Raw genomic sequence first — 26526 nt, forward strand, 5'->3', positions numbered from 1 at the left:
GCCAAGCATCCTACAATTGAGTCGCACCCACCCCCAGCCCATAACCTCACTGTAAATCAAAGGCCATCTGTGTTCACTGTCTACCTGCGTGGCTTTGCTATGAACCCGTGTGTTTGCGTCTCATCTGACCCACCGGGGAGGAGGAGACTTACTCGAACACCAACACATTAAGGGGTGAAGTGACCCTGGCACAGTGGCACATGTGTGTGTATGAGGAGCTTCAAAACCAGATGAGGGGGCCAGGAACGTGCTCCGTGGCAAGGCACTTGCCCAGCATGCAAGGGGCCCTCAGTTCTATCCCCAGCTCTGCAAAACCAAATGAGACCTCCTGGACATCCTGGTGTTTAGAGTGAGATGCTGCTAGGTCTCAGTTTCTGCTTTGGGAAATGGGCTGGCCTCCGCTGGATGTGAGAGTTAGAGAGTCCAGAAAAGCCACCTCCTATCAGAAAATTGGTCATGGTTGGTTGGCCTGGGGACCATGTTTTGTGATCCTTTTTAATTTTCAAAATGAATCCAAGGTTGAGGTTTTCATCCTGGTTTGCAGAGAACTCAATTAACTTTTTGTTACTAAAGTCATGTCAGCAAAGATTTCAAACCATGTGGAAATGTATGAGATAAATTAAAAATTCCATCCTGTAACCTAGTCCACTTTGTAATAGGTAATGGTGGAATCTTCCAGAATTTGTTACGAGTGATTGTATATTTGACTGACTTAATTTTTTTCCCTCTCTCCCTGTCTCCCTCCTTCCTTCCTTTACCTGACAGTGTCTTACTGTTGCCCAGGCTGAGTTCAAACTCCTAAGCTCATGTGATCTTCCTGCCTTGATCTCCTGATGTACTTCTATATCTACACAACATAATAAAATACATTAAAACAGTACTGTATGGGCTGGGGCTGGGGCTCAGTGGCAGAGTTCTTGCCCAGCACATGTGAGGCACTGAGTTTGATCCTCAGCACCACATAAAAATAAACAAGTAAAATAAAGGCATTGGGTCCATTTACAACTAAAATAAATATTTAAAAAACAGTAATGTAAACACTATAGGAAAGTGACTTTTTTTTTAAAGTAACTTTTCAGTTGCAATACTATAAATTATAGGACACTGATTAGGACTGACTACTGAACTAGGCTCCAATAAACCAAACCAAAATGGAGTTACTCGTGCCAACATTCTACTTCACCATAAATGGAAACTGAGGTGTTTATCTGACCTTCCAAAAAATCAGGAGAGATAATAGCCAAATTCCCACACAGGCAGTTTTAGTTGTCATGATAAAGAAGTTTCCTTCGGTTTAACCCTCACAAGGAAAAGTAACCTGAATTAACTCAATATCAACCAAAACAATCTGCTTTCTTTTCCTTTTTTGTGGTATTTGGAATTGAACCCAGGGCCTCACACATGCTAGGCAGGTGCTCTACCACTGGGGTACATCCCCAGCCTTTTTCTTGAGACAAGTCTCATTAAGTTGTTGAGGCTGACCTTGAACTTGCAATCCTCCTGCTTCAGGCTCCCATGTCACTGAGATTACAGGAGTGCATCACCTCGCCAAACTGAAGTAATTTAATTCTTGCTGAGAGGGCATTTCATTTCATGTTTGTGGCTTTCATCGTGTCACTGTCTCAACCTGTCCAGATTCTCCACTAGACCAGTGAGCTGTGTTCTTTGTATTGACAAAGCTGTTAGAGGCGGAAGGACTTTGAATCTGGTCATCAGCAGTAAAAAAGGATACATGTCGGGGGGACCTTGGGCTGCATCAAACTGGCCAATGAGGTGGGACAAAATGAACAGTTAGGGAACTACAGGGCAGAGGGTCTTACTTCCATGAACTCCCCCCACCAGGGCTTGAGCATGCTAGGCAAATGCTGTGCTGGAGCTACATCCTCATTTCTTCCCCGTATGTATGTATGCACTGGGGACTGAACCCAGGGGTGCTTTACCATTGAGCTATATCCCCAGACTTTTCTATTATTTTGAGATGGGGGCTTGTGAAATTACTCAGGCTGGCTTTGAACTTGTGACCCTCCTGTTTCTGTCTTATTTTTAAAATACATTTTTTGAGAAATTGATAGACCTTTATTTTACTCATTCGTTTATATGTGGTGCTGAGGATTGAACTCACTGCCTCACACATGCTAGGCAAGCGCTCTGCCACTGAACCACAACCCCATCTTCTGTTCTGCTTTTCAAGTTGCTGAGACTACAGGTGTGTGCCACCATACCCAGCTCCTTACTATTTTTAAATGAGATACTACTTGATCCAGTCACAAATAAAAGCCTATAAGATCATTTAACTCCATTTGTTGAAATTGTCTTATATATATATATATATATATATATATATATATATATATAGTTGTAGATGGACACAATACTTTTATTTTTATTCATTTTTATGTGGTGCTGAGGATCGAACTCAGTGTCTCCCATGTGAGAGGCAAGTGCTCTACCACTGAGCCATGACCCCAGCCTGAAATGTTATCTTTTGACAGTAAACTGTGGATTTCTCCTTCTAGGCCCACATTGTCCTTTATCAGCTCATGTTATAGATGAAGGAAACCAAATCCTGGGATGGAGCAGTGACTTGCCAGAGTCCATCTGAGTTTGCTGTTTCCATTAGGATGGGACTTCAGACACTGTGGAGTATATCGGCTCACTATCTTTTCATCAAACATGAACTTAGTACTGGGGAATCTGAAGAGAAGATTCAGGCCCCAGAAGAGGAGCCTCTAGCCTGGGTATGGCAGTGGGATGTTGACAGCCCCAGCTCAGGATGGCCAAGAACAGGACTGGAGAAGCCAGAAGGGCAGTTGGGAATTTCTGGCTTCCTGGAGGAAGGGGTTGTGGAAGAAGAGGCTTGAAGATTGGATGAAGGTCCATAGGCACAAAAAAGGGGGTAAGGGGCAGGGTGGGGTGCAGCTCCCTTAATGAGCTGGCAGCACAGGGGCCTCCTTCCACCCTTGACTTTCAGGAGTAGAAACTGGTTCTTGACCCCTGGACTCAATTTTAAGTCCCACTGTTGAGCTCAAAGTGTTGCTCCCTGCTGTGACAAGGGGCCAGCCCATACTTAGATGGGAGACTGAGGCACTGTCTTCAAAAGAGGGCTTTGAAGGATCAAGGGGCCCCGACTGTGCAGCCTGGGACCAGCTCCTCCTCTTTCTGGGTCTGCTTCCCCATCTGTACCATGGGAATGCACAACTGGCAGAATAGTAGTTGGGCAAGACTGTGGCTCCAGCCCCATTAGGGGCTTATCATCCCCAGATCCCCACATCAGCCCTTAATACCCCTACTCCTAAACACATGAGGGAGGACAACTTATCCTTCTTTGCCTGGACCCTACCTCTGTTCCTCTCTTGAATGGGAGTTTGAGCTGACTGGGGAGGGTAAGATAGGGCAGGGGTGCCTGGAAGGGGCTTGCTCATACACCATGCCCACTTCACTGCTGGTCTTGCATGTCCTATATGATACAAAGGGAGAAGTGAGGCTCCATGTTCTGCACCAGCTCCCTACAGCCTGATATGGTCCTCTAACCTGCTGGCAGGGACCTGTCTAAATGCATCAGCACCGGCCTCTTCCCCACAGCCTGGACCCTTACCATCACACTGCGGTCAGGTGGGGGTCCCTGCCACCCAGGCTCGCTCTCCTGCTGTGCCTATTGCCCTTGTTCCTGACCTAAAGGGCAAGGGCTGTTAGTGGAGGAATCACAGAGGTCAGGTGGCAAAGGGAACAAGGGGGGTAGCTTTGATTATGCCCTAGATGTCACTCCTTTGGGAGGCCCAAGTAGACCTCTTGCAGCTGAAATCCCAGGACAGGATTGGGTGAGGCTGGTGAGTCATGGGCTGCCACTTCTTGACACCCTCAACAGAAGGTTTGTACTCTCTGCAATTAACTCCCCATGCAGACCAGGATCTCCCTTCCCACAGCCTGGCCACAGCCACTACCAATTCTCTGGCATCTCTCTGCTTCCCTGGTGATGCAACGACCCCTCACTGGGGCAAGCCTGAGGGAAGAGTCCCGGGGCCAGCAGAGGACAGGTCCTGGGCAGCAGCATGGGTAACCCATTTGCATTACCACCTTCTGACAGGTCTGAGTGAAAACACATCAATGGAGATCACGGGAAACTGGGTTTCCTCTACATTTATTGCAACTGCTAAATGATTGACAACGTTCACAACTTCTTAGGTTCTTAAAAAACAAAACTTTCATTTGGTAACATCACAAACATCTTCTAGGTTTTACCAAGGACCAAAATCACTAACATTGTCTATGGGATTTCCAGTGATGGAAACAAGTCAGAGACGGTAAGCACCCAAAGTGGCAGGTTAGCACTTTCCGGATGCCTGTCGTCCTCGTGGAAGAGACCCTGGAACTAGAATGACAGAAAAAACAGTGACTTTGACAAGGTCACACACTTGCACATCCCGCTTGCACGCAATGCTCCCTCCCTGTAGAATGGCCTTGGTCTGAGAGCAAAGGTAGCCTGGGTGGAGAAAGAGGGGAGAGGAAGGGATACAGAGGTCTGGTGGCATTAGCGCTGTACCAGCACTAGGACACACTGCCACATTCCCCAGGTTCCCTGGGATTCTTTCACAGCTTTGATGCTGAAACAGGAAAAGCATCCTCCCAGCATTTATGGGATTTTTTAGGTTCAAGAAGTAGCTGTTCCTTTGACATTAGTCAAAGGCTTACTGAAACCACCTCAGGTCAAACAGATGTGTCCAGGAGTGGGCAGGAGGTTTGGGACCAGGGCCCACACACCAGCAATTCCTCAATATTTTGCTTTTTAATAAATTAAAACAAACAGGAGAAAGTGCACACAATAGTCAGAGCTAAGCTGGAAAGAAAGAGCTAGATCCATGCTGGGGGTGGGGGAATGTGCCCTGCTAAGGGACAAAGGGCACTTCTCAAGAGGCCTCCATGGACTGGTGCTTGTTCTCAATTCCATCTGTTCACCTGACCCATGACTAACATGGAAGTTTCTGGAAAGGTGAGGAAAGTAAAGAAGGTGAACCTGGGGTTCCCCAAATCTGTTTCACATCCCACCCCTGCAGGCTGGCTTATTTGAGAGTTGGATTGAGGCCCATCCTCAGTGCTGGCACCTCCACAGCCATAAAGATCTGCCAGTTGCCAAAGTAACAGAAGAAAGCAGACCCCAGGGACTGCACCTGCTATGAAGAGAAGCAGCATGGAGTGGGGACAGTAGGGCCAAATAGAACCCAGAGGTAGGAGCACAGCCTGGGAGGGCTGTAGCTTTCAGAAAGTAAGGATTCCTCACAGTCCTGAGTCTCACTCAGCTCTGTGGCTGACACCCTAATTGTTGCTGTGTACCCCAATCTCTGGGTGTCAACAGGATTCCAAATTTTCCAGATTTTAGCACACACTTAAAAGTTCAACATTGCTGCTTTATGAAGAAGGGTTGAGATGCCCCCAGTCTGAGCATTCCATATGGAGTTACAGTAGGAGAGTGCTGAGGAATCTGGAAGGTTCTGTAATTACCTTCTTGAAACAGCAAACAACTGCAGAGCCAATCTTCTGAGAGCAGTCTTTCTGTTCTTTACAAAGGCTCTAAGGGAACAATTCTTTACATTGCTGAACATGCAACAGATGAAGTCTTGGAGAATTTACAGCCCCTTGGCCTTTTGTAGGGAAGACTCCATATGTACTTAAAAAAATATCCAGTGGCTAGGTGCAGTGGTGCACATCTGGAACCTCAGCTACTTGGGAGGCTGAGGCAGGAGGATCACAAATTCAAGATCAATGTGGGCAACTCAGTGAGACCCTGTCTCAATATAAAAAATTAAAAGACTGGGAGATGTAGCTTGATGGTAGTACACTTGCCTAGCATGTGCAAAGCCCCGCGCTCCTTTCTCAGCACGGGGGAGAAAAACAAAATCCAACAATACCAAATATAGCCTGCTTTCTTTGTGGATTCTAGACACACATACACTTAGGAAAAATTTCATATCTGTTTAATGATTACTCCCCACCGAATAGAGCTATATTAGACTGCTGCTAAAAACTGATGTCTCAGGATTTTTAAAGAGATGAAATGTCATTGATAATATAATATGTTCAATAAAGCAAGTATCTGAACTATTCAGAGATCTCCATTCAGCTTTAGTAGCAGAGTGTAGGCCTGGAGATTACCAATCTGTATTCCTAGATCAATTCTGGAGGACAGGAAAGTACAATCTGTACTTGTGTCTGCATGGCCTTTGGTGCTCCAGGACAGCAATGACCCCTCTTGCCAGAAACTTAACCATGGAGCTGGGTCCTTCGCACTTAACAGGCAAAGGTACTTGTGGGCAGTGCCACCTTTTGGAGAGGAACCAAGACAGATTTGGAGAGACGTGGTGCTGAAAGCATTTGGAAGAGAAAAGGAAAGGCAAAAAGCATATTGAGAATGGTGCATCTGTTTTTCTTTAAGAGAAAGGCAGGCTGGCGTTGGAAACCTCCTCCCCAGAGACTGTAGATGTTGGTTTTCACGTACACACCACACCGTACTTGGCTCCAGGCAGATCCAGGGCAGGATGATGGTTTAAGAGTAATTGCAGCTTCAAGGTTTATCTTTTCTCATCAGTGGTTCTGATCTAGTCAGGAAGAGAACGATTTTGTTCAAAACTGAGAGAGTTGGGAAGTCATGGGTGAGGGTAACTAAAGAAAGAATATGAGATTTAAAGGCCCAAGGCCCTTTGGAAGAGAAAGGATTTGAAGACCCTCAAAAAGGACACGGCCAACTGCTGCTCCCTGTGGTTTCGGCTTCCATGTTCATCCTTATGCTTCCGGATAGCAAGGCCACTCCTGACTAGGGAACAGTCTGTGTCCTGGATGCATTATGTGGCAGGTGGCTGTCATCTGTGAGAGAAAAGTAGAGCAAGAGAGGGGCCAGAAGTGGCCTGGTCCCATGTGAACTGGCAAGAACAGCCTGCATGCACGTCCTCAGAGCCCAGCACAGAAGCTACTGCCAGGATGGTCAGGCCATGAGGCACAGCCCATGGGGCAGGCTGGCTGTACCTTAGCTAGTTTGAAGCTCGTTGCTCCAGTAAACCTGGAAGGGAAGAAGTGGGACACATCCACATCCAAAGACCCTTTTATTTCCCTTACAGAATTTTGTGATTGTTTGCTTTTGAGGAAGTGGGGATCATCGGCCTTTCTGGGGGACACGTTACACACCAGGATGTCAGCATGGGCAGAAATCCTCACGCACCAGTTCTCACACATACCTATTTGTTGGCCCGTTTGTGTCTGTACATCTGCATCATTCTCTGACGAAACACATCAAATGTGTCTTCTTTGTGCTCCTGCCCTTCGGCACCCAAGCCCTCCCCTTCTGAGGCAGTTCCCCTAAGAAATAAAACGGGGGGTTAGTTGTGCACCTGAGCCCACAGCTTGCGACATACAGACTGGGACATGGGCTAGAGTGATCAATAAGACATAGAAATGAAGGACACATACAGAGACATCAAAAGGAAGGAAAAATCAAGATAAAAAATGGGAAAATCAAGATAAAAAATGGGAAAACCAGGAGCACTCACTTGTCCTCAAGAGCACTAGCCACCTCAGGGTGCCCAGAAACCCTGGTCCCAGCAAAACACCTAACCCAGCAGGAGCTGTCTCAGCAATAAATGAGATGCCCTCTGGATGTTGTAGGTAGGGTCTCATAAACTCTGGGTCTGCATTTTCCCATCCTGGTGAGCCTGCTTCCCGGGGAAGGGAGCATGATCTGAGGCTTATGTACCCCAAAACACCACTCAGCTTTTATGACCATAATAAACAGGGCTGAAATGACTAGGGCCGAGAAGCATTTGAACAGTCTGTACAGATGCAGGAAGGAGCCATGTGAAGGTGTGTATATAAATAATCGGTTCTCATCTGAAGATTCCTTTTGTTTCAAAAAAACAAAAAACAAAACCAAAAACAAACAACCAAACATAACCCCCCCTCCAAACCAAAAAAATCTAACTGCCAACTTTAAGCCATTTTCAACATCAGAGGGTCCAAGACTCAGGCTGCAGGTCAAAGGTTTTAGGGCTTGACCCTGTCTACTTGTGGGTGCTGTGAACCTGTGCCACGTACATGCTGACAGGCTCCCGGATGCCCTTCCCACAGGAGCCCAGGCCATGGCCCTCCTTCCAGCCCATCTTTTGTAGCATCTGAAAGCCCAGATTCTTGTCGGTCAGCTTCTGCTGGGCGAAGTCCAAGTCTTTGGGTTTCTGAGGAAAGAGAAAGAGCTGGGCATGTGGGTTGCAGGGAAGTGCCTGGAGCCAGAGTCCATTCTGAGCTGCACCTGACACTCCCAGTGTCCTCCCTACTCCCCAGTCACCTCCTGACTTCCTGCAACATCCATAACACACGGGATTTCTAAAGGGCAGGGGCCTGAGGGGATGTCCCTTCATGGGCCAGAACTGGCCATCTGGCTCTGGGGCCTGGTCACTGCTAAGACTGAGGAAAACCACAAAAGCAGATGGTGGGTCCTGGGGTCAAGAGATCAGAAAGGGTGCTTAATGGAAAAGGAAAGGTGGCTCTGTGATGATCAGAGAGCACACTCCAGAGCCGGGGCCCTGACAAAGGAGGGGTCCAGAGAGGCAGTGGGGGAAATCAGCTCTTCTGCCCCTCGCCATCTCCCACCCATGGCTTCATTTACTTGCTACCCCGCCTCCCCTGTTTTTGTCTTTCCCAGGGCTGGTTCTACTTGGGTGCCAAGGTCCATATCCGGCATCAAACAGAACCTGCCAAGAGCTGGTACTGTGGAGAACAGGGCCTAGGAAGGGCGCAATGGGTGGTGGGAAGGCTGAGTACCCTCAAGTCACAGGGCAGAGGCCTTGGGAAATTAAAAGCCCCCAGCCCAGCCCCTGCCTCTGGAGGAGGAGCAAGCGAGGCTGAAGAAGGAACTTCCATCCACTCTTAAAAATTCATGAGCAACTCATGAAGTGACCTAGATGGGTAGCCCAGGATTTTACCCTATGTGTACTGTTCCCTCTTCTAAGACATTTACTGAATTACCTGAAGAGACTGCTCTGGAGAGGGAGGGAAGGAAGGAAGAGAAGAGAAGGAAGAGGGAAGGAAGCAGGAGGTGGCAAACTAAATGGAGTAGTCCCCTCAATGGTCCTGAGGAAGATTGAGGCAGCTGGCATTTTGGATACAGAGATCATCCGATTTGTGAACAAGTATGGGAACAACTGGGAGAGGGCTGGATGTCCTGGGTGACAGGCTGAGTGCTATGAGTTTAGGGCCCAGTGGGGGGATAGCCCTCAGTAGTTAACCCTCCTGGAACACAGGCCTCGGAGGCACGATTTAGTCACCACTAGTCATGTGCATTGAAGTGCCCAGGAATATCAGCCTCCCTGGGATTGGGAGTGTGGGGTTCTGGAGAGGCCCTCTAGGTCATCCCTGGAATACAGCTTGGGGCATGAACCGAGGCAGAGAAGACTGGGCCAGGGGTCTGAACATCCTGCCAAAGGAAGGCAGGCACAGGACCTCAGGTCAGGAAAAGAGGGAGAGGAGAGTCAGGCAAGAAGCATGGTGCATAGTGCTTGCATCCTATAGGGGACAAAACAACCTGGAGAGGCGTTGAGTTCACAGACACCAAGGTATATCCCTAAGGTATGGAGCAGCAGTGTTAGTATGTGTGTGTGTGATATGCAGGCTGCACCTCCACACTGCAGGGAAGTCTCTGCAGGGTGTCAAGGAGGGGAGGCAGGAGAGATAAGCTGGGACATGAAGAGAGGGACAGAGAGTATTATTGCAAAGACACCAGGTGGAAGCTGCCAGCACTGGGAGGCCTCTTACCACCAGGATGTGACTGTAGAATGGAGGAGATGCTGGAGGGAATGCTGAGATGAGAAATGGGGTCTGTCTGTTCCTGCCTATACCCCTTCAGGAAAGCTGCTGGAGGGCAGAGGGTTTGGTGGGAGGAACAGGGTGGGCTTGGCCTGGATGGATCTTTCTGAACATTCAATTTGTGTTTAACAATCACACTGCCCAATTTTCTGTAGAGCTGGAGGAAAACTGTGCTCTGGGGCTAGGCTAAGGTGCCACGGAGAAGAGCTGCAGGGGTGGCTTCTTGGCCACCTGCCATCACCAGTGGTTGTAGGACACCCAGCAGGCACAGGGTCTGTTTAATGTTCTGGGCACCTCCGACCTACAGGGCAGGTGTGGCTATCCTATTTTACAGATGTAAATCTGAGGCTCAGGAGTTACCTGCTAAGGTTACCAATGGACAGGTGGTGACACTGAGCTTGAATCCAGTTGTGCCTGCCTCCAAGGCCTGGCTGTGCCTGCCTCCAAGGCCTGGCTGTGCCTACACTGGGCTGGTACCCTTGATCCAGGCAACACAAACAGGCACCAGGTGCCCACTCAACTCAGCTCAAACCCCTGGATGTTAGTCAGGATGATGAACTCCTTGCCTGCCTCCCTGACTGCTAAAGACCTACAAAGTTGCTCTACTGTGTCCCACATGACCTGCCTGGCTCACATGCAATGTAGTCTTTCTCCTCTCCACCTGGAGGACACATCCCTTTCCCAAGCTCTGCCCCAGGGCATCAGCAAATGGCAGCTTCACCCTCCTAACTGCCCAGGCCAATTCCCCTGGGGACACCTAGTTTCTGACTTTTGCTCTTCCATATTTAGATACCAGTGAGTCCCACCAACTTCACTGTCACCTTTTCATCACTCTCCCATACCCTGGTCCCACTGTCTTAAGTCTGAGCCTCCTCCTGGGGCCTCTGCTCTGCCTGGATCCATTCCACAGGTACTCTACACAGAGTGGCATGTCTCTACCCAAACTCCTCTCTCAAGTCCCCAAAGGCCTCCCTCAGAGAAGGGCCACAGTGTTGACATCTGTTTGTGATCCTATTTATGTGACCTGGGTCCCCCCATCCTGTCACTCCCCTCCTGCTACATTAGCCTCTTTCTGGCCTGGGACTGGCCTGGGACTCTGTCCAGACTATGCTTTCTCTTTTATTTAAATTTTTTTGTAGTTGCAGATGAACAGAATGCCTTTATTTATTTCTATGTGGTGCTAAGGATTGAACCCAGTGCCCCACGTGTGCTAGCAAGCATTCTGCCACTGTGCTACAGCCCTAGCCGCAGACTGCCTTCGTAACATCTCTATAGACTCCTCCTCACCTCCTGGTTTGGGCCAGTGACACTTGCCAGGGAGACTTTCCCTGGCTTCTCTGATTCAGTGACATACTCCCAACCCCATTTTATTCCCCATCTTCCCTGTTTCTATTTATAGTACCCCCTCAACTGAGTCACGCCCATGCCTGGCACTTCTGACCTCCCTGCCCCTCCCTGCTGCAGCCTCTGATAGACAGAAGGGACCTGGTGCATGGAAGCTGTTACTGAATACACGCCCACACTTTCTTACCAGCAGATCCACAGAAACCCTTAATTACAGCCACATTCTATAAAGCTTTAACTTCTCAGTGGCCAAGACATTACCTTGCTTATCTCTCAAGTCTTACTCCACCCATCACACCTCTTTGTTAAATGGACTAAGAACCACTCTCCTGTATCTCGAGTGGTTTTAAAAAGTCCCTTAAGAGCAGTCTCTGTTGTATCTCAGAGTGAAATATGGCTATCCATTACTTTTTTTTCATTCAGTACTTGGGATTGGACCCAGGGGCGTGTTACCACTGAGCTACATCCCCAGGCCTTTTTTTTTTTTTTTCTTTTCAAGGCAGGGTCTTGCTAAATTGCAGAGGCTGGCCCTGAACTTGGGATCCTCCTGCCTCAGTCTCCTGAGTCACTGGGATTATAGACATGTGCCCTTGTGCCTGGCTCGCTTTTTTTTTTTTGAGATGGGGTCTCACTATATTGCTCAGGTTGGTATGCCTTGGACTCAAGGAATCCTCCTGCCTCAGCTTCCTGAGTATCTGAGCCTGTCAGTTTATCACTGTACCTGGCTTAGCCTGAGTGAAGACTTGTTAATGGTTAAGCTCACCTTCTTTTTGGACATGGGACGACCTCGAGGCCTATCATAGGCAATTCGAACTGGTTCATGGACTGGAAGACAAAAGAAAAAATATATGTACACAGACATCACTTTCTCCAATTTCCTTATGAGGAGACAATTTGTTATGAGTTTTGGATCCCAACCTCTCTGATAATAGAAGGTGCCCTACATTCTGCCCCCATAGTGGCTGCTGGGTCCTGGCTCCTCTCAGTAATGGCCATGACTCATAGAGCAAGTGCAGAGGCTGGGCATGTCCAGAGTCAGCAACTTGGCCCATAGCAAAAAGGCTCACCTAAGAGGTGCATTACTTTGAAAAAGTCTACTCAAACCTAAAATCTTCCACATTTCTAACAAAGGACCTGCTGTGTAGATTATTTTCCATGACCACAGAAATTTATTTTTATTTTGGCAGCATTAGGATGGAACCCAGTGCCTCATGCATGCTAGGCTAGTGCTCTACCACTGAGCCCCACTCCCAAACCTCAGAGGAATGCTTTCCTTTAGCAAATAAATTATGTACAACATTGCCCTCTCAATTTCTCTGCAAGTATTCCACTGGTAACGAATTAAAGTCTACCTGACACTTCTAATAAAAAACAATCATGCAGGGTTGGGGTCATAGCTCAGTGGTAGAACGCTTGCCTAGGATGTGTGAGGCAGTGGGTTCGATTCTCAGCACTGCATGTAAATAAAATAATAAAGATTCAGTGACAACTTAAAACTATATATATTAAAAAAATAAAATCAACAATTATTTAAAAATCATGCTTTTCATATAAACTATTAAATCACTCTATTACTATTTTTGATGAAGAGGAGATCAGCAAGCCAGTATTATTTCATTGACCCCCCCCCCCCCCCCAAAGAACAGAGAGCATCCAAAATAAAAATAAAGAATATCTGACAAACATTCTGATGCTGGGTTGCCATCTATAGAAGTTCTGCAGGATGGAGGGTTATGGTGAAGAGGTTAGCAATTCACTGCAATGCCAAGGTTTCCCAACACAAACACAAGAACTGTTTCTAAAGGACACTGCTGCCTATGAATGCAATAGCCTCACACAGAGGCACCCTTGATGGATGCCTGTGAACAGTGTACTCTGTCCTCCCACCGCACTGTCATGTCAGGGAGCAGATATCACTATCCCAAGACTTCTGGGAACTCAGAAGGCAGGCTATTCCCCCCAAGGGAGTCCCTACGGCAGATGACCCAGGCCCACAGTCAGGGCCTGACTCCCCTTGGACTCAGGGCATTAACAGATAGCTAGCAGTTTATGGAGTGCTGGAAGCCACAGCCTAAAAAAGAAGCAACTTCGGGCCAACTGGAAACATGGGTTTTGCATTGGCATTATGGAATAGTATTCAAAACTGATGAAAATATTTTTAGATTAAAATCACAAGACTAGGGCTGGGGCTGTGGTTCAGTAGCAGAGTGTACACTTAGCATTCATGACACCCTGGGCTCGATTCCCAGCATTGGAAAAAAACAAAATGTAAGAAAAACACAAGACCAGAGAACACCATGCTGTGTTGGCCACTTAGGAGCCCGCACACAGGCCCCTAAGGGTAGATACTTGCGGGGTAGTGTCTTACCGAAGCACTGAGGTCACCATGAAGGTGGGTAACTATGGGTCAATCTTGCAGCTGAGCTATAGCTGAGGGCCAGTAGATTCTTCAGAAATGGTCAGGCAATATCTCTACTACCTTTCATGGCCTCCAAAGCAAGAACTGTGCTGTCAAGGGGAGGTGCTCACCTTGTGGCTCCTGGATGAGACACACCCTCTTGGGAGCTGGAATCATGCCAACTTTCAGTGATTTGCTGCTGATCCTCTTCCGGGGGAAGCAGGTGCTAGAGGCAGCCTGTGACAGGCCTGGAGTTCCTGCTGGATCATCCTCAGCACCTTCGCCAGGGAGGCCATCAGCAGGAGGGCTGCCCTCAGAGCCTTCAGACTTGTCAGCTCTTGCTCCTGGCCTGGAGGCTCTGTGAGCAAGGGCCTCTTCTCCCCCTTCATCCTCCTCGTCCTCTTCGTCCTCCTCCTCCTCTTCTTCCTCCTCCTCAGGCATCACCTCTGGGCTCTCCAGCTCAGCCTCCTGCTGAGGGTGCTCATCCTCTAACTCTCCCTCCCTTTCCGCATGGTCTAAGGGGCTTTCCTGAGAGTCTGCACTCTCACCGCCCATGCTGGTCTGAAGATTGAGGGATGATGATGTGAAACAAATAGATGGGCACAGTTCAAACACTTTCTTCCGGTAGAATTTGAAAGCAGAACTATTTTGGTCATGTAGAAACCTGTGACACAGATGAAATATGTTATTAACTAGAGAATACCTCTAAACATTTTTATTTGCTAAAACTGCGTAGGATAAATCTAATGAAGCTGAGGTGGAAAAACAGAATGAACCACTAGGACTCTTCTGTCACAGCTATGGTTTGATGGTGCAGGTTCTCAATGAGATAAAGTGATAAGAACTAGTAATTTAACACAGGAACCCGAACCTAAGAGGCCTAACTGCTTTTCAGGGGAAGGAGATGAAGGAACAAGGAATTTGTAGACAACCATGGACTGTGTTGAACCAGCTTTGATGCTGCAGCCAGGAGATCTGACATGGGCAACACCTCACCCTTTCTGGTTACTTCACTGGTCTCTCTGGGCCTTCGCATATGCATTTTGATTCTCTGGTTCTTCTCACACTCTGAGCTATGAGACACATAGACAAGAGACACTCCAGACACCCAAGTACCAAAGAGCTGTGAGGCGGGCCTCAGAGGAGGGCTTATCACCTGCAGAAGCTCCTCCACTGAGTCCTGCAGCACAGCATGTGGACATGGCCAGGAAGCTTCTCAGTGCCACAGAAGTCTAGTGGTCACCTCTGCCCTTAACCACAGTTGTGGGGCTGTGGCTGGTATGAAGATGTAACACTCCCAAAGGCATAAAAATGCACCTGGATCAAAGGAAAGACAGCTCCTTTTTCCTGAATAGGACAACTCAACTTTAAAGAAAGATGCCAGTTCTCCCCTAATTAATGTATAAACATCCCAATAAAAACAATTTTCCCTGGATTAGGACAAGATGACTCTAATACTCATTAAAAAATAAACATACAAGAGTATCTGGGAAAATACAAGACCAATAGGGGTTCCAGTCTCATCAAATACTACAGATTTCATAATTAATTGCCTTTGTAGGGTAAGAGAGTCAAGTGGTCCATATGGCAGACCAATAGAATATACTAGAAAAACCCAAAACATCTGATGAACATGGCCTCTAAAATTGCTGTAATAAAGGTAGTGTTTTCAGTGAATGGTGTGGAACAACCAGACAGTTTTCTAGAAAAATATTTAGGGCTGGGTAATGCCTATAATCCTCCTGAGGAGGCAGGAGGATCACAAATTTGAGGTCAGCCTAGGCAACTTAGTGAGACTCCATCTCAAAATAAAAGGGCTAGGGATGTAGCTCAGTGGTAATACATGCTTAACCTGTGCTAAGCCCTCAGTTCAATCCCCCAGTGCTGTGGGTGTGTGATGAGGTCGGGGTACATACCACAGGTCAGGGTTATCGGTGCTGTTTTCTATGCTGAATTGCTCAATCTCTGGTCCCACCTGAGCAACAAATCTGGCCAGTTTCTCTGCAGTCTCCATGGTCTTCATGTCAACTACAAAACATAAGGTGCCTGTCATGGCTTCTGGGTGCTGCTACTTCCTACATAAACATTGTGGGGCAGTGAAAACTGACCGTAAAGATGGCCCCACATGTCCCTTCCAGTATCTGCTCTTTGCCAAGTGACTATGTTCAGCAAGAGATGGACTCTATTTTTCGCCCTTTTAGAAATGGCTGACAAGATATGGCAGAAGTGTCACCTACCAGTTACAAATCTGTGCCTTGGAGGCCTCAAGTATCCACTGTCTCTTGTGGAGCCCTGCCCTGTTAAACAGGTGAGCACACTTGGTCTGTCTGCTGGGGACATGTGGCCCAGTTACCTGCTTTCCCTCAGTTCACAGCCCAGACAACCCTAACACTGAGCCCAGACACATACGCAGGCCCAGTTTAGCAGATACTAAGGAATACTAGATGCCTCGTACGTATAGCTACAGTATAGCTGTCACAGGCAGAGAATGCAAGAGCTGAGAGTATTCCCACCCGTGACTGAGCCTGGTTGTACAGAGAAAACATAAGGCTTAAAGTGACTAAGAGAAACAGAAGGGTTGTTGGTCAACTCAGAAGCCAGGGAGGTCAACTAGCCCTCAGCAGAGTACTACAGAGGTCTTGGTGAGGATGAGGCAGAATGAGAGACAAAGGCAGTCCATGAAGTATGGAGGGAGTCAAGGATATACAGATGGTTACTGCTGGTTCTGCATCTAAGGATTTAACCAAATGCCGATTGAAGATACTCCAGCCGGACATGCTGGCATATATCTGTAATCCCAGCTGTCAGGAGTTTGAAGCAGGAGGATTGCAAGTTCAAGACCAGCCCTGGCAAGTGAACAAGACCCTGTCTCAATATAAAAAATTAAAAGAGCCAGATGTGGTGGTGCATGCCCGTAATCCAAGTGGCTTGGGAGTCTGAGGCAGGAGAATCATAAGTTCAAAACCTCAGCAACTTAGCAAGGCCAAAAGCAACTTAGTGAGACCCTATCTCAAAATTTTAAAAAAGCGCTAGGGATGTGGCTCAGTGGTTAAGTGCCCTTAGTTCAATCCCTGGCAATAACTAAATAAGTAAAGCTTGGGGTGTAGCTCAGTGGTAGAAAGCCCCTGGATTCAATTACCAGTACCATGGTGGAAAAAAATCAACAGAAATACTCAGAAGAAAGCAACTTCTGTACTGAACATGTATTGATTTTTTTCTTGTTCACATTCCCTAAATAATGTAACAACTATTTATGTAGCATTTATGTTGCATTAAGTACCACAAGTAATTCAGAGATGATTTCAAGTCTGTGAGAGTATGTGCACAGATTGTATGCAAATACTATACTGTTTTATATAAGAGACTTAAACACCAGTGGATTTTGGTTTCTTTAGGAGGTCCTGGAACCAATTCCCCCAGAGAACTGATGGAAGACTATAGTAAGAAATAGAGGGCTGGGGTTGTGGCTCAGTGGTAGAGTACTTGCCTAGTATGTGTGACGCACTGGGTTTGATTTTCAGCAAGTGCATATAAATAAAATAAAGGTCCACTGACAATTATAAAAAGAAAAAAAAGAAACGAAATCATAGGCAAAGGACCTAGTATCAGGACCCTGCTGGGGAGCACCAAAGTTCCACTCTCAGGAAAGGAAGAGGGGATGATGACAGGACTTAACTCTGGGCCCTCTAGAGAAGCAAGGAAGAAAGTACTCCCACATGTGCATGTCCTTCCCAGGTCTCTGTAGCTACTGCCTCCCACCTTGCCCAGGCCACTGAGCAACTAAACCTACCAGAACTGTTCCCAGTTCTGGTAAGACCTCTGAAGATGGGAGTAGACTGGGGTTCACAGGAGGGGGTCAGGAGGGGACACCTACCATCAGTAGATGGGCTGGGAGAGGAGGTGTGAGGGGTTTCAGAGACATCCATTTCTGCTGGCCTAGGGGATGGGCCTGAGGCTTCTGGGCTGGGATCCTGAGGAGAGGGTCTGGCTGGGTCTGGTGGGCAGTCCTTGGCAACATTGTTTCCATCTGGCAGGGATGACTTTGCCTGTGAGGAGCCTGCAGCATGCCGACCATGGTGTTTTAGCCTGGTGCCTGATGACAGAAGGGTCTGGGTCCCAATGGTTGCTCTCCTTGCCTTCCAGCCCCGCAGTCCCTGAGCACGAAGGAGTCGCCGACGCTGCCAGGGAAGCAGTCTCTTTTTGAGGTTCCGGACTGCCTGGGCGTACAGCATGGCCCGCACTGCACACTCGGCAGATGTTGGCTTCCGGTCAATTCCTTGCAAGGTCTGGCTCATCCGCTGGGTCTCTGCCAACTTCAGCTTGTAATACTTATATTCCAGACTGTTTTCATCAGACAAAAACCTATGCAACAAGACAGACATAGCAAGACATCTGTGAAAACACCACAAATTTCTGCAAAGCCTTTCTTTTTTTTTTTTTTTTTTTTTTTTTTTTTGCGATACTGGGGATCGAACTCAGGGCCTTGTGCTTGCAAGGCAAGCACTCTACCAGCTGAGCTACCTCCCCAGCCCACTCTGCAAAGCCTTTCTAAGTGGCAGCCTACCTGCTGTCCTCTGCTGTTTGAGGATCTCCTTCTGGCTTCACTGAGAACCCAGAGAAGGACCTGGGACCCCAGCCCTGCCCAGAGTAACCAAAGAACAGTCAGGAGTCTTGACTGAACACTGGTTGAGTTCTTCTCAATTTCTGTCATCTGCCACAGCTTATGGGGTTTTGCAACACAAACCAGTCACCCTGGAGCCATAAAAGCTGTGGGGCTGCCACTACACTATGCTACCAGCACTGTGGCAGCAGAAGTGATGCTCTTCAAATGGTCTAGCCAGGCTAAGTGCTTGGTGGGTTTTCAACTATACCACTGAGGCAGTAATGACAAGACCTATGAGACAACTAATGGGGAGCATGTGCCCTAGCTAAGGAATCATGGCGGGGTCATAATGCTAAGAATAGTACAAGAAACAGAAGGCTGTGGCCAGGGGTGTAGCTCAGGGATAGAGTACTTGCCTAACATGTGAGGCCCTGAGTTCCACTCACAGCACTGGAAAAAAAAAGGTGGGGGGAAGGAGGGAGGGAGGGAGAAGGAAGTGGGGAGAGGGAGGGAGGGAGGAAGAGAGTGCATATGTGACTGTGAGAGCGAAGGCCTAGTTAGGTGAACTGACAGAAAGATACCCATAATATGGTCAATGAGAATGGAAAGCTAAAGAACAGTTTTGTCATCTGAAACTGCTGTGTGTACATTCCTGTGCCTATGTATATTTGCTTTTGTCATATAGTTTGAAAGAATATAAAGCAAATTTAATAATGAGCTCTGGAGAATAGGATAGAAAAGGATATTGAGAGGGATTTTCACATTATTTATATATCCATAGGAGATTGGCTTCTGAACCTCTACAGATCCTAAAACCTATGAATGTTCAAGCCCTTTCTATAAAATGACAGAATTAGCATAGAGCCTACACACAATTTTCCTGTAGACTTTAAATCCTATCTGGATGACCTAGACTACTTAATGCAAAGTAAATGCTGTGCAAATTGTTATTACACTGTATTACTTATGGAACAGTGACAAGAAAACAAAGTCTGTACATGTTCTAGACAGACCCAATGTTTTTTTCTGAATATGGCTGATCAGCAATTAGTTGCATTTGTGAATGTGGAACCCACAGATTTCACATTTGTTTTTTGTTTTTATTTTCAGTGCTGGGGAACCCAGGGTCTTGTGCATGCTAGACAAGTACTCTATCAGTTAACTACATTCCTGTCACTTCTTTTTATTTTGAGACAGGGTCTTGCTAAATTGCCCAGGCAGGTCTCAAACTTTCAGTCCTCCTGCCTCAGCCTCCTAAATAGCTGGATTACAGATGTGAGCCAGCATTCAGCCTGGAGAGAGATAGACAGGTGTACATATATATATTTTTTACAGCATTATATACTGTTTTTTATTCCCATTAATCCTTCCCCTTTACTATCCCAACTTGTTTCATCATTTTCCTTCTAGCTCCATTAGCTGAATGCTTTTTACCTCCACTCCTTATTTCTTATAAACACCTGAAGTCAGTTTCTGCTAAGTGTTGTGGCCACACGTAGTATAGTGTGCTTTCTCTGCTGCTTCTTCCTAAACTATCTCTCATTTCAGTTCTGAATATCCCGTCACTCAGTTACTTTGAAGCCAGATGTGGTAGTGCACACCTGTAATCCCAATGACCCAGGAGGCTGAGGCAGGAGGATTGCAAGCAATTTAGTGAAGCCCTCAGCAACTCAGTGAGACCATTTTTAAAAAAATTAAAAGGGCTGGGGATGTAGTTTAGGGGTAAAGTACCCCTGAGTTCAATCCACAGTACCCCCCCAAAACCCCAAAAGTTACTTAGATGCATGTTTTATTTCAGTTGCTGCTGATCTTTAAGTTTCTGTACTGTATAATGTAGACTGTGTAAGTTCTATTTCTTGGCATGTGGTATGATTTTCTCTCTGATTGTATATATTAACACTTCTGTGCATGTTCAATTTGGTTTGTGTTAAAGGTTGTGGCTCAGTGGTAGAGCACTCGCCTGGCACGTGTGAGGCACTGGGTTCGAGTCTCAGCATCACATATAAATAAATAAAAAATAAAGGTCCATTGACAACTAAAAACATATTAAAACAAACAAACAAACAAACAAAATGAATAAAGATGCTCCCAGAGACTTACATGGGAGTTACACCCTGATAAACCCACTGTAAGTTGAGAAAATATCATAAGATGAGAATGCATTTAATACCTTCCCCCGCCTACTGAACATCAGAGCTTGGCATTACTGACCTTGACATTTAATACCTTCCCCCACCTACTGAACATCAGAGCTTGGCATTACTGAAGTGCACAGAACACTTCTACTAGCATTAAGTTGGGCAAAATCATCTAACACAAAGCCTACTTTTTAATCCAGTGTCTAAGCAGGACACAGTGGCACATGTCTGTAATCCCTAGCTACTCAGGAGGCTGAGGCAGGAAGATCCCAGATTTGAAGGCAGCATGAGAAACTCAGCCAGACCCTGTCCCAAAATAAAAAGGGCTATGGATGTGGCTCAGTGGTACAATACTTGCCTAACAATGCAAGGTCTTGGGATTCTATCCCTATCACCACAAAAGAATAAAAGAAAAAAATAATAAAAGAACGCAATACTTGCAAGCTGGCACTAGGTTCAAACCTCAGCTCAGTTAGTTATGAGCCTTTCTGTGCTTTAGTTTCTCCATCTGTAAGGTGGGGAGGATGAAATTAAGAGATAAGAACTACTTCATTATGTTGCTGATACTTGAATCACACACCTTTTGATATGAGGCATGGCTGTGAATAGTGCCAGCAGTAATTAATTGCTCAACAAATATTAGCAGACTATCTTCTGTTTATGCTTGTTCACTATGTTAGTAAATCCTCTATATCCTTATTTGGATTACATCATCTACCCTTTCCAGAGAAATAAATTGGCATCTCCTGTCAAGGTTTTAAATTATCTATTCCTCTTATCATGGTTTTGGGTTTAAATAATTTCTCAATATTGTTTATTCACATGGGTCAAAGCTATGTAGTTTGTGCATCCAGACTCACAATTAGGGCTGGAGGCTATAGCTGTGTGTAGAGTGCCTCGCATATGTGAGGCCTGGGGTTACAGCCCCAATACTGCAAAAACCAAAACAAAATAAAAGAACAATAACACCAAAACCTAACTCTATTCTTATTCTGAATGAGAAAAAGGACTGGGCACACATTCCCTCTCCTTCCCTGCACTGCATGATTTGTTGAGATATCTGAGATTCATTCCCACCCCTGGTATCAATTATTTAAATTTTAACTTTGGGGACCTTAGACAATGCTGCAGAAGCTAGCCAAGAGGAGCTCTTAGTCATATGCTTTATCCTGAACATGTAAATATGCAGACCTAGGTCTGGGTTTGTAGCTCAGTGGTAGAGGGTTTGCCTCACACCTGTGAGGCACTGGGTTCGATCCTCATCACCACATAAAAAAATAAAATAAAGGTACTGTGTCTATCTACAACTAAAAAAAATATTAAAAATAAATAAATAAATATGTAGACCTAGTGGGCTGCCTTTTGAGAACACAGTCAGGACTGCCCCCCTCTCAGGGGACAATTTAGAAGATGTGAGAAAACCATCTGAGATATGTGCCTTCATCTCTTCCTCTTGCACTTTGGGATCATTTTCCTGGCTTGTGGTTTTGCAGTTTCTCTCATAAGAGAAGGAAGTCTGCTACTTGATATTCCAAATGAAGAAGCAAAGATGCAATGAGTATCTGCACTTTAGTGTACCAGATTGGGGTGGGGTACCTCATGGAAATGCAGTGGTCAGGTCTGTCCACAAGGCTCCACGAGGAATAAACCATGCTCTCCCCTTCCCCATTGCAAAGGATGTATCAACTCTCTGTTGGCCCTCAGAGACAGAGATAATGGCAGGCTATTTCCTGGAGTATGATCCTTTCATTTCCAAATGAATAAAAATAAGCTATTATAGTCAGTTCTCCATATCCATGGGTTCTTCATCCTTGGATTTGATCAATGGTAGAGCAAAGTATTAAAACAAAACAAAACAAAACAAAACAAAACAAAAAAAAACATGTCTTGGGCTGGGGTTGTGGTTGTGGCTCAGTGGTGGAGCACTTGCCTGGCATGGGTGGGGTGCTGGGTTCGATCCTCAGCACCACATACAGATAATAAAATAAAGGTCCATCCACAACTAAAAAGAAAAAGAAAAAAAGAAAAAGAAAAAAAAAAGAAACCTTGTCTTTACTGAACATGAACAAATTTTTTCTTGTCAATGACAACTATATACATAGCATTTATACTGCATTAGGCATTATAAGTCATCTAAAAATGATGTAAAGTATATGGGAAGACGTGCATAGATTTCATGCAAATATACCATTGTATATGAGGGACTAAAAACTTCCAGATTTTGGTATGCATGGGGGATCTATGGATACTGAAGGATGCCAGTAAATGATTTGGGGGCTAGCACAAAGGGAATCATCTGATCAGAGTCTAAGAATTCTTCAAACAAGCTGGGTGTGGTGGCACATGTCTGTGATGCCAGCTAGTTGGGAGGCTGAGGCAGGAGGTTCACAAGTTTGACACTAACCTGAGACACTTAGCAAGATCCTGTCTCAAAATTAAAAAAAAAAAAAAAAAAAGAAGAAGAAGAAGAAAGAAGGAAGGAAGGGAGGAAGGAGAAGGAGGGAGGAGGAGGGGGGAGGGGGAGGAGGAGAAGAAGACAACAACAACATTACAATCCTTGAACTCCCTCAGGCAGAATTACCTGGAGACTACAGGAGGAAGGGGAGTGATACAAAAATGAAAAACTGGTAAGCTTAGGTTTCTGGTGTGTATGCATGAATTCTTCAAAGTAGTACTCATATTGGTTTACCAGAAAAACAACTGAATTTATAATGAAAAGCAAAATGTTACTCCCATGACCCATTCCCATGCCTGTTCCTCATCTTGAAGGCAGTGATTTTTAATTCTTCAAACTATTTCTAAAACGTGCCTCGGTATCTTTTTTCTCTTTTTGTGGTTCTAGAGATCAGACCCAGGGACTCACCTGGCCAATGAGCAACACCCCTAAGTCTATCTTTTTTTGGGGCGAGAGGGCGTTGGGGATTGAACCAGGGACACTCTACCATTCTTATTCTTTTTGAGACTGGGTCTCACTAAATTGCCCAGGCTGGTCTTTAAATTTACAATGGTGCAAAAGTGACATGCATTCAGGAGAAACCAGATTTCAAATTTTGAATCTGAATCTTTTCCCAGGCTAGCGATATGTGGTACAACACTCACAATGCCGGGCACAGGCAGTGAGCCAGTTCCCAGTCAACCACAGGGTAATGAAGGGAACAGTGGACACTCTATAGCATACTACGTTACTAGGCTGTGATGTTCGGGAGGTTAGGTGTATTAAATACAGGTGTGCACCACTGTGCCCAACCATTTGTGATATTTTCAACTTCCAAAGTATTTATTGGGTGTTTACTGGTATGTAACCCCATGGTAAGCTGAGGAACATCACACACATGAAAACATCAGTGGATGTCAGTCATCACACAGATGGGCTCTTACTTTCTATTCTACAGTACTTTCTCTAATAAGTATTATATTTATCATATAATCAATCTGTAATGTTAAAAAAATTTTCTATGCATAAGAAATGGTAATAAAGACAGTGTCACAAATAGTAATAAATTGCAAATGACTACGATGATACTACTTTTCTCATTATGTGCTCTTGACACCAATATATCTCACTGTACCTTTAAAACAGAAGAAGAAAGAATTCTGAGTTTTCATTCATAGATAAGAAAAGGCCCCCATGGCAAGTCTCAGCAGAGCTATGGCTTACTGAACTCATGTGAATCTGACCCAGCCTCATATTCTTGCCATTGGATGACACTGCTGCTCAAAACAGACATCTCAGCCTCTGCTTTCAACACCAGCAGAACACAATGTGTGAGGGGTTTGTAGGGTCAACGTTTAAAGACCTACCAGTAAGCAGGGTCTTCCTTGAGAATAGATCTCTCTTTGGGAGACAGGGTGCCTTCTACAATGCGTGTGACAAGCTGGTCAATGATGTCCACCACCTTGTGATCTGCTCGCTGGGGAACTGCTGAAACACACAGAATGGCTTTTCTGAGAAACATACTAAACCATGTGTGTCCTAGAACCAGGACAGTGAGTCAAAGGGCTCTGCACTGAATGTAAGCAGGCACCAGACACTGAAATCCTCATATACAAGACACTGACTTTGAAACGATGAAAATGATATTTTATTCTAGAAACCAATATACAGAAAGTCCTTCCCAATGATACAACAGCATAACTACTAGAAGTGAAATGTCACCGACCTACAACTGTACAATTTATGTATACAGTCTAGAAAAGGATATGTAGCAATTCCCCACCACTGTTTATGTATTACTTAACTTGAATGTCCATGATATTGAAGTAGAAATATAAAGACAAAAAATACATTTTAAAAAGTACAGGCACTGTGAACCTGTAATCTAAGCTGCTCCAGAAGCTGGCTGAGGTAGGAGGATCACAAGTACAAGGCCAATATAGGCAACATAGCAAGATCCCAATCAAAATAAATTTTTAAAAGTTATGGGGGTCAGGCTGGACCTGCAGCTCAGTGGCAGAGCACTTGCCTAGCATGTGTAAGGTACTGGGTTCAATCCCTAGCACCACACAAACAAGTAAAATAAAAGGCATTCTGTTCACCTACAACTAATAAAAAAAATAAAAAATAAAAAAGTGATGGGGGTATAGTTCAGTGGCAGACTGCTTGCCTAACATGTTCAAGACCCTAGGTTTAAACCCCCAGTACCATGAAGGTGGAGGGAAGTATACATGTGTTCTGTAATCAGAAAAAAACAAGTTCACAAAGAAAAATTTCCTGATTAAAAAATGAATATATTTAAATATGTTAGGACTGAGAGTGTAACTCAATGGTAGAACACTTGTGTAAACTGCACAAGGCTTGGGGTTCTATCTCCAGCACCAACACAACAAAACCCAAAAAAACAAGTCAATGGCTCTAAGTTAGTTCACAAAATCTATGTGTTAAGCTGGGTGTGGTGGCGCACACCTATATTCCCAGCTACTTAAAAGGCTGAGGTGTGAGGACCACAAGTTTGAGGTCAGCCTTGGCAAATTAGTAAACCCTGTTCCAAAATTAAAAAAGAAAAAAGCATGTAAAGCACCCTTGGGCTGTGTGTGTGTGTGTGTGTGTATACACATATATATATATATATATGTATGCGTGTATATGCGTGCTTGCCAAATGCATGAAAAGCAAGCTTCTTCTAATATGACTGTAAATTTATAATGCTGCCAGCGATACAGAAGAGCTTGCTTGTTCAGTTAATGATTGTTTAGCTTCCTGATATTTGCTAGTTTTAATAGCACAGAATGATCTATTTGTTCAGTCATTTAATTAAAATTACCCATGAACTAGAGTGGTTTTCCAGTTTGTTCTGTAAATGACTGCACAGTGCTCTCTTTGCATTGAAGCTTTATTTGTGGCACTGGGGATCCTACATGCTAGGCAAGTGTTCCACCACAGAGCAGTACCCCCAGGTTCTTTGGGCTTATGTTTATTTTTTGTGACAGGAACTTACTATTTCCTAGGTGGCCCTAAACTCCAAGGCCTAAGTGATTCTATTCTATTGCCTCAGCTTTCTGCAGAGTTAACTAGTCATAAGCACCATGCCTTCCTGAGCTTTTTGTTTTTTTTTTTTTTTTAAACATTTTTTATTTGTTCTATTTAGATATATTGTTGAGCTTATTTAAAAAAATTTTTTTAGATGTTGATAGACCTTTATTTTATTCATTTATTTATATGTAGTGCTGAGCTTATTTTAAACATCATTCTTGGCACAGGACAAATCAATCTCTTCACTAACATGTTATTGCAAAGTACTTCCCTAATGAAACTGCATTCTTTTTTGTCTTTGTTGGCTCTCATTTTAAAACTGCTTATTTTTCAAAAGAATATGAAGTGTAAACCAAAAGCTTTCAAAGACAATGAAATTTGTGGATTGCTGCAAATATGGTCATCTCTAGCTAGGCTGACCATGAAATGGCCAGAAGGGGGCCACAGCTTTGGCCTAACAACCCTATCCCTGAAAACACATCTTTTAAAGGATTAAAAAGAAAAATTAAAAATAATCAATACATTCAAAGAAAGATGTCATCTCACCATTCCTAACAGGAACACATGCAGCAGTGGGCAGTGACATTACCTGATGCTGTTTAGCAGCTCCTGCAAGATATGGGCCCTCTAACTGGCTATCTAACTGTGCAGGCACAGAGCCAAGGCTGGTGGATGCCAATTACATGTGACCCCACCTGTATGGCTTCAGAAACCTTAGTAAAAGTCGCCATGA

The 26526-nt window shown here is 45.2% G+C and overlaps 1 protein-coding gene across 11 annotated transcripts in view; it reads right to left on the minus strand.

The window, feature by feature from the left end:
• Nucleotides 1–4122: 4122 nt before the first annotated feature.
• The window catches only part of SUGP2 (SURP and G-patch domain containing 2), a 32251-nt gene continuing 9847 nt past the window's right edge, over nucleotides 4123–26526 (minus strand). For 2 of the 11 annotated variants that reach the window (XM_079116708.1, XM_079116701.1), the window contains exons 4-10: nucleotides 24125–24245; nucleotides 17457–17944; nucleotides 15499–15610; nucleotides 13714–14246; nucleotides 11948–12009; nucleotides 8077–8231; nucleotides 4123–7344 (exon numbers count right to left, since the gene is read on the minus strand). In XM_079116708.1, the coding sequence (XP_078972834.1) occupies nucleotides 7224–7344; nucleotides 8077–8231; nucleotides 11948–12009; nucleotides 13714–14246; nucleotides 15499–15610; nucleotides 17457–17944; nucleotides 24125–24245 (1592 nt within the window). In that variant the 3' untranslated portion in view covers nucleotides 4123–7223. The remainder of the gene's footprint in view (nucleotides 7345–8076; nucleotides 8232–11947; nucleotides 12010–13713; nucleotides 14247–15498; nucleotides 15611–17456; nucleotides 17945–24124; nucleotides 24246–26526) is intronic. The other 9 variants (XR_013760100.1, XR_013760101.1, XM_079116705.1 and 6 more) reach the window with 9 other exon arrangements.

Source organism: Sciurus vulgaris (assembly GCF_902686455.1).
Source record: "Sciurus vulgaris genome assembly, chromosome: 16".
Taxonomy (NCBI): Eukaryota; Metazoa; Chordata; class Mammalia; order Rodentia; family Sciuridae; genus Sciurus; species Sciurus vulgaris.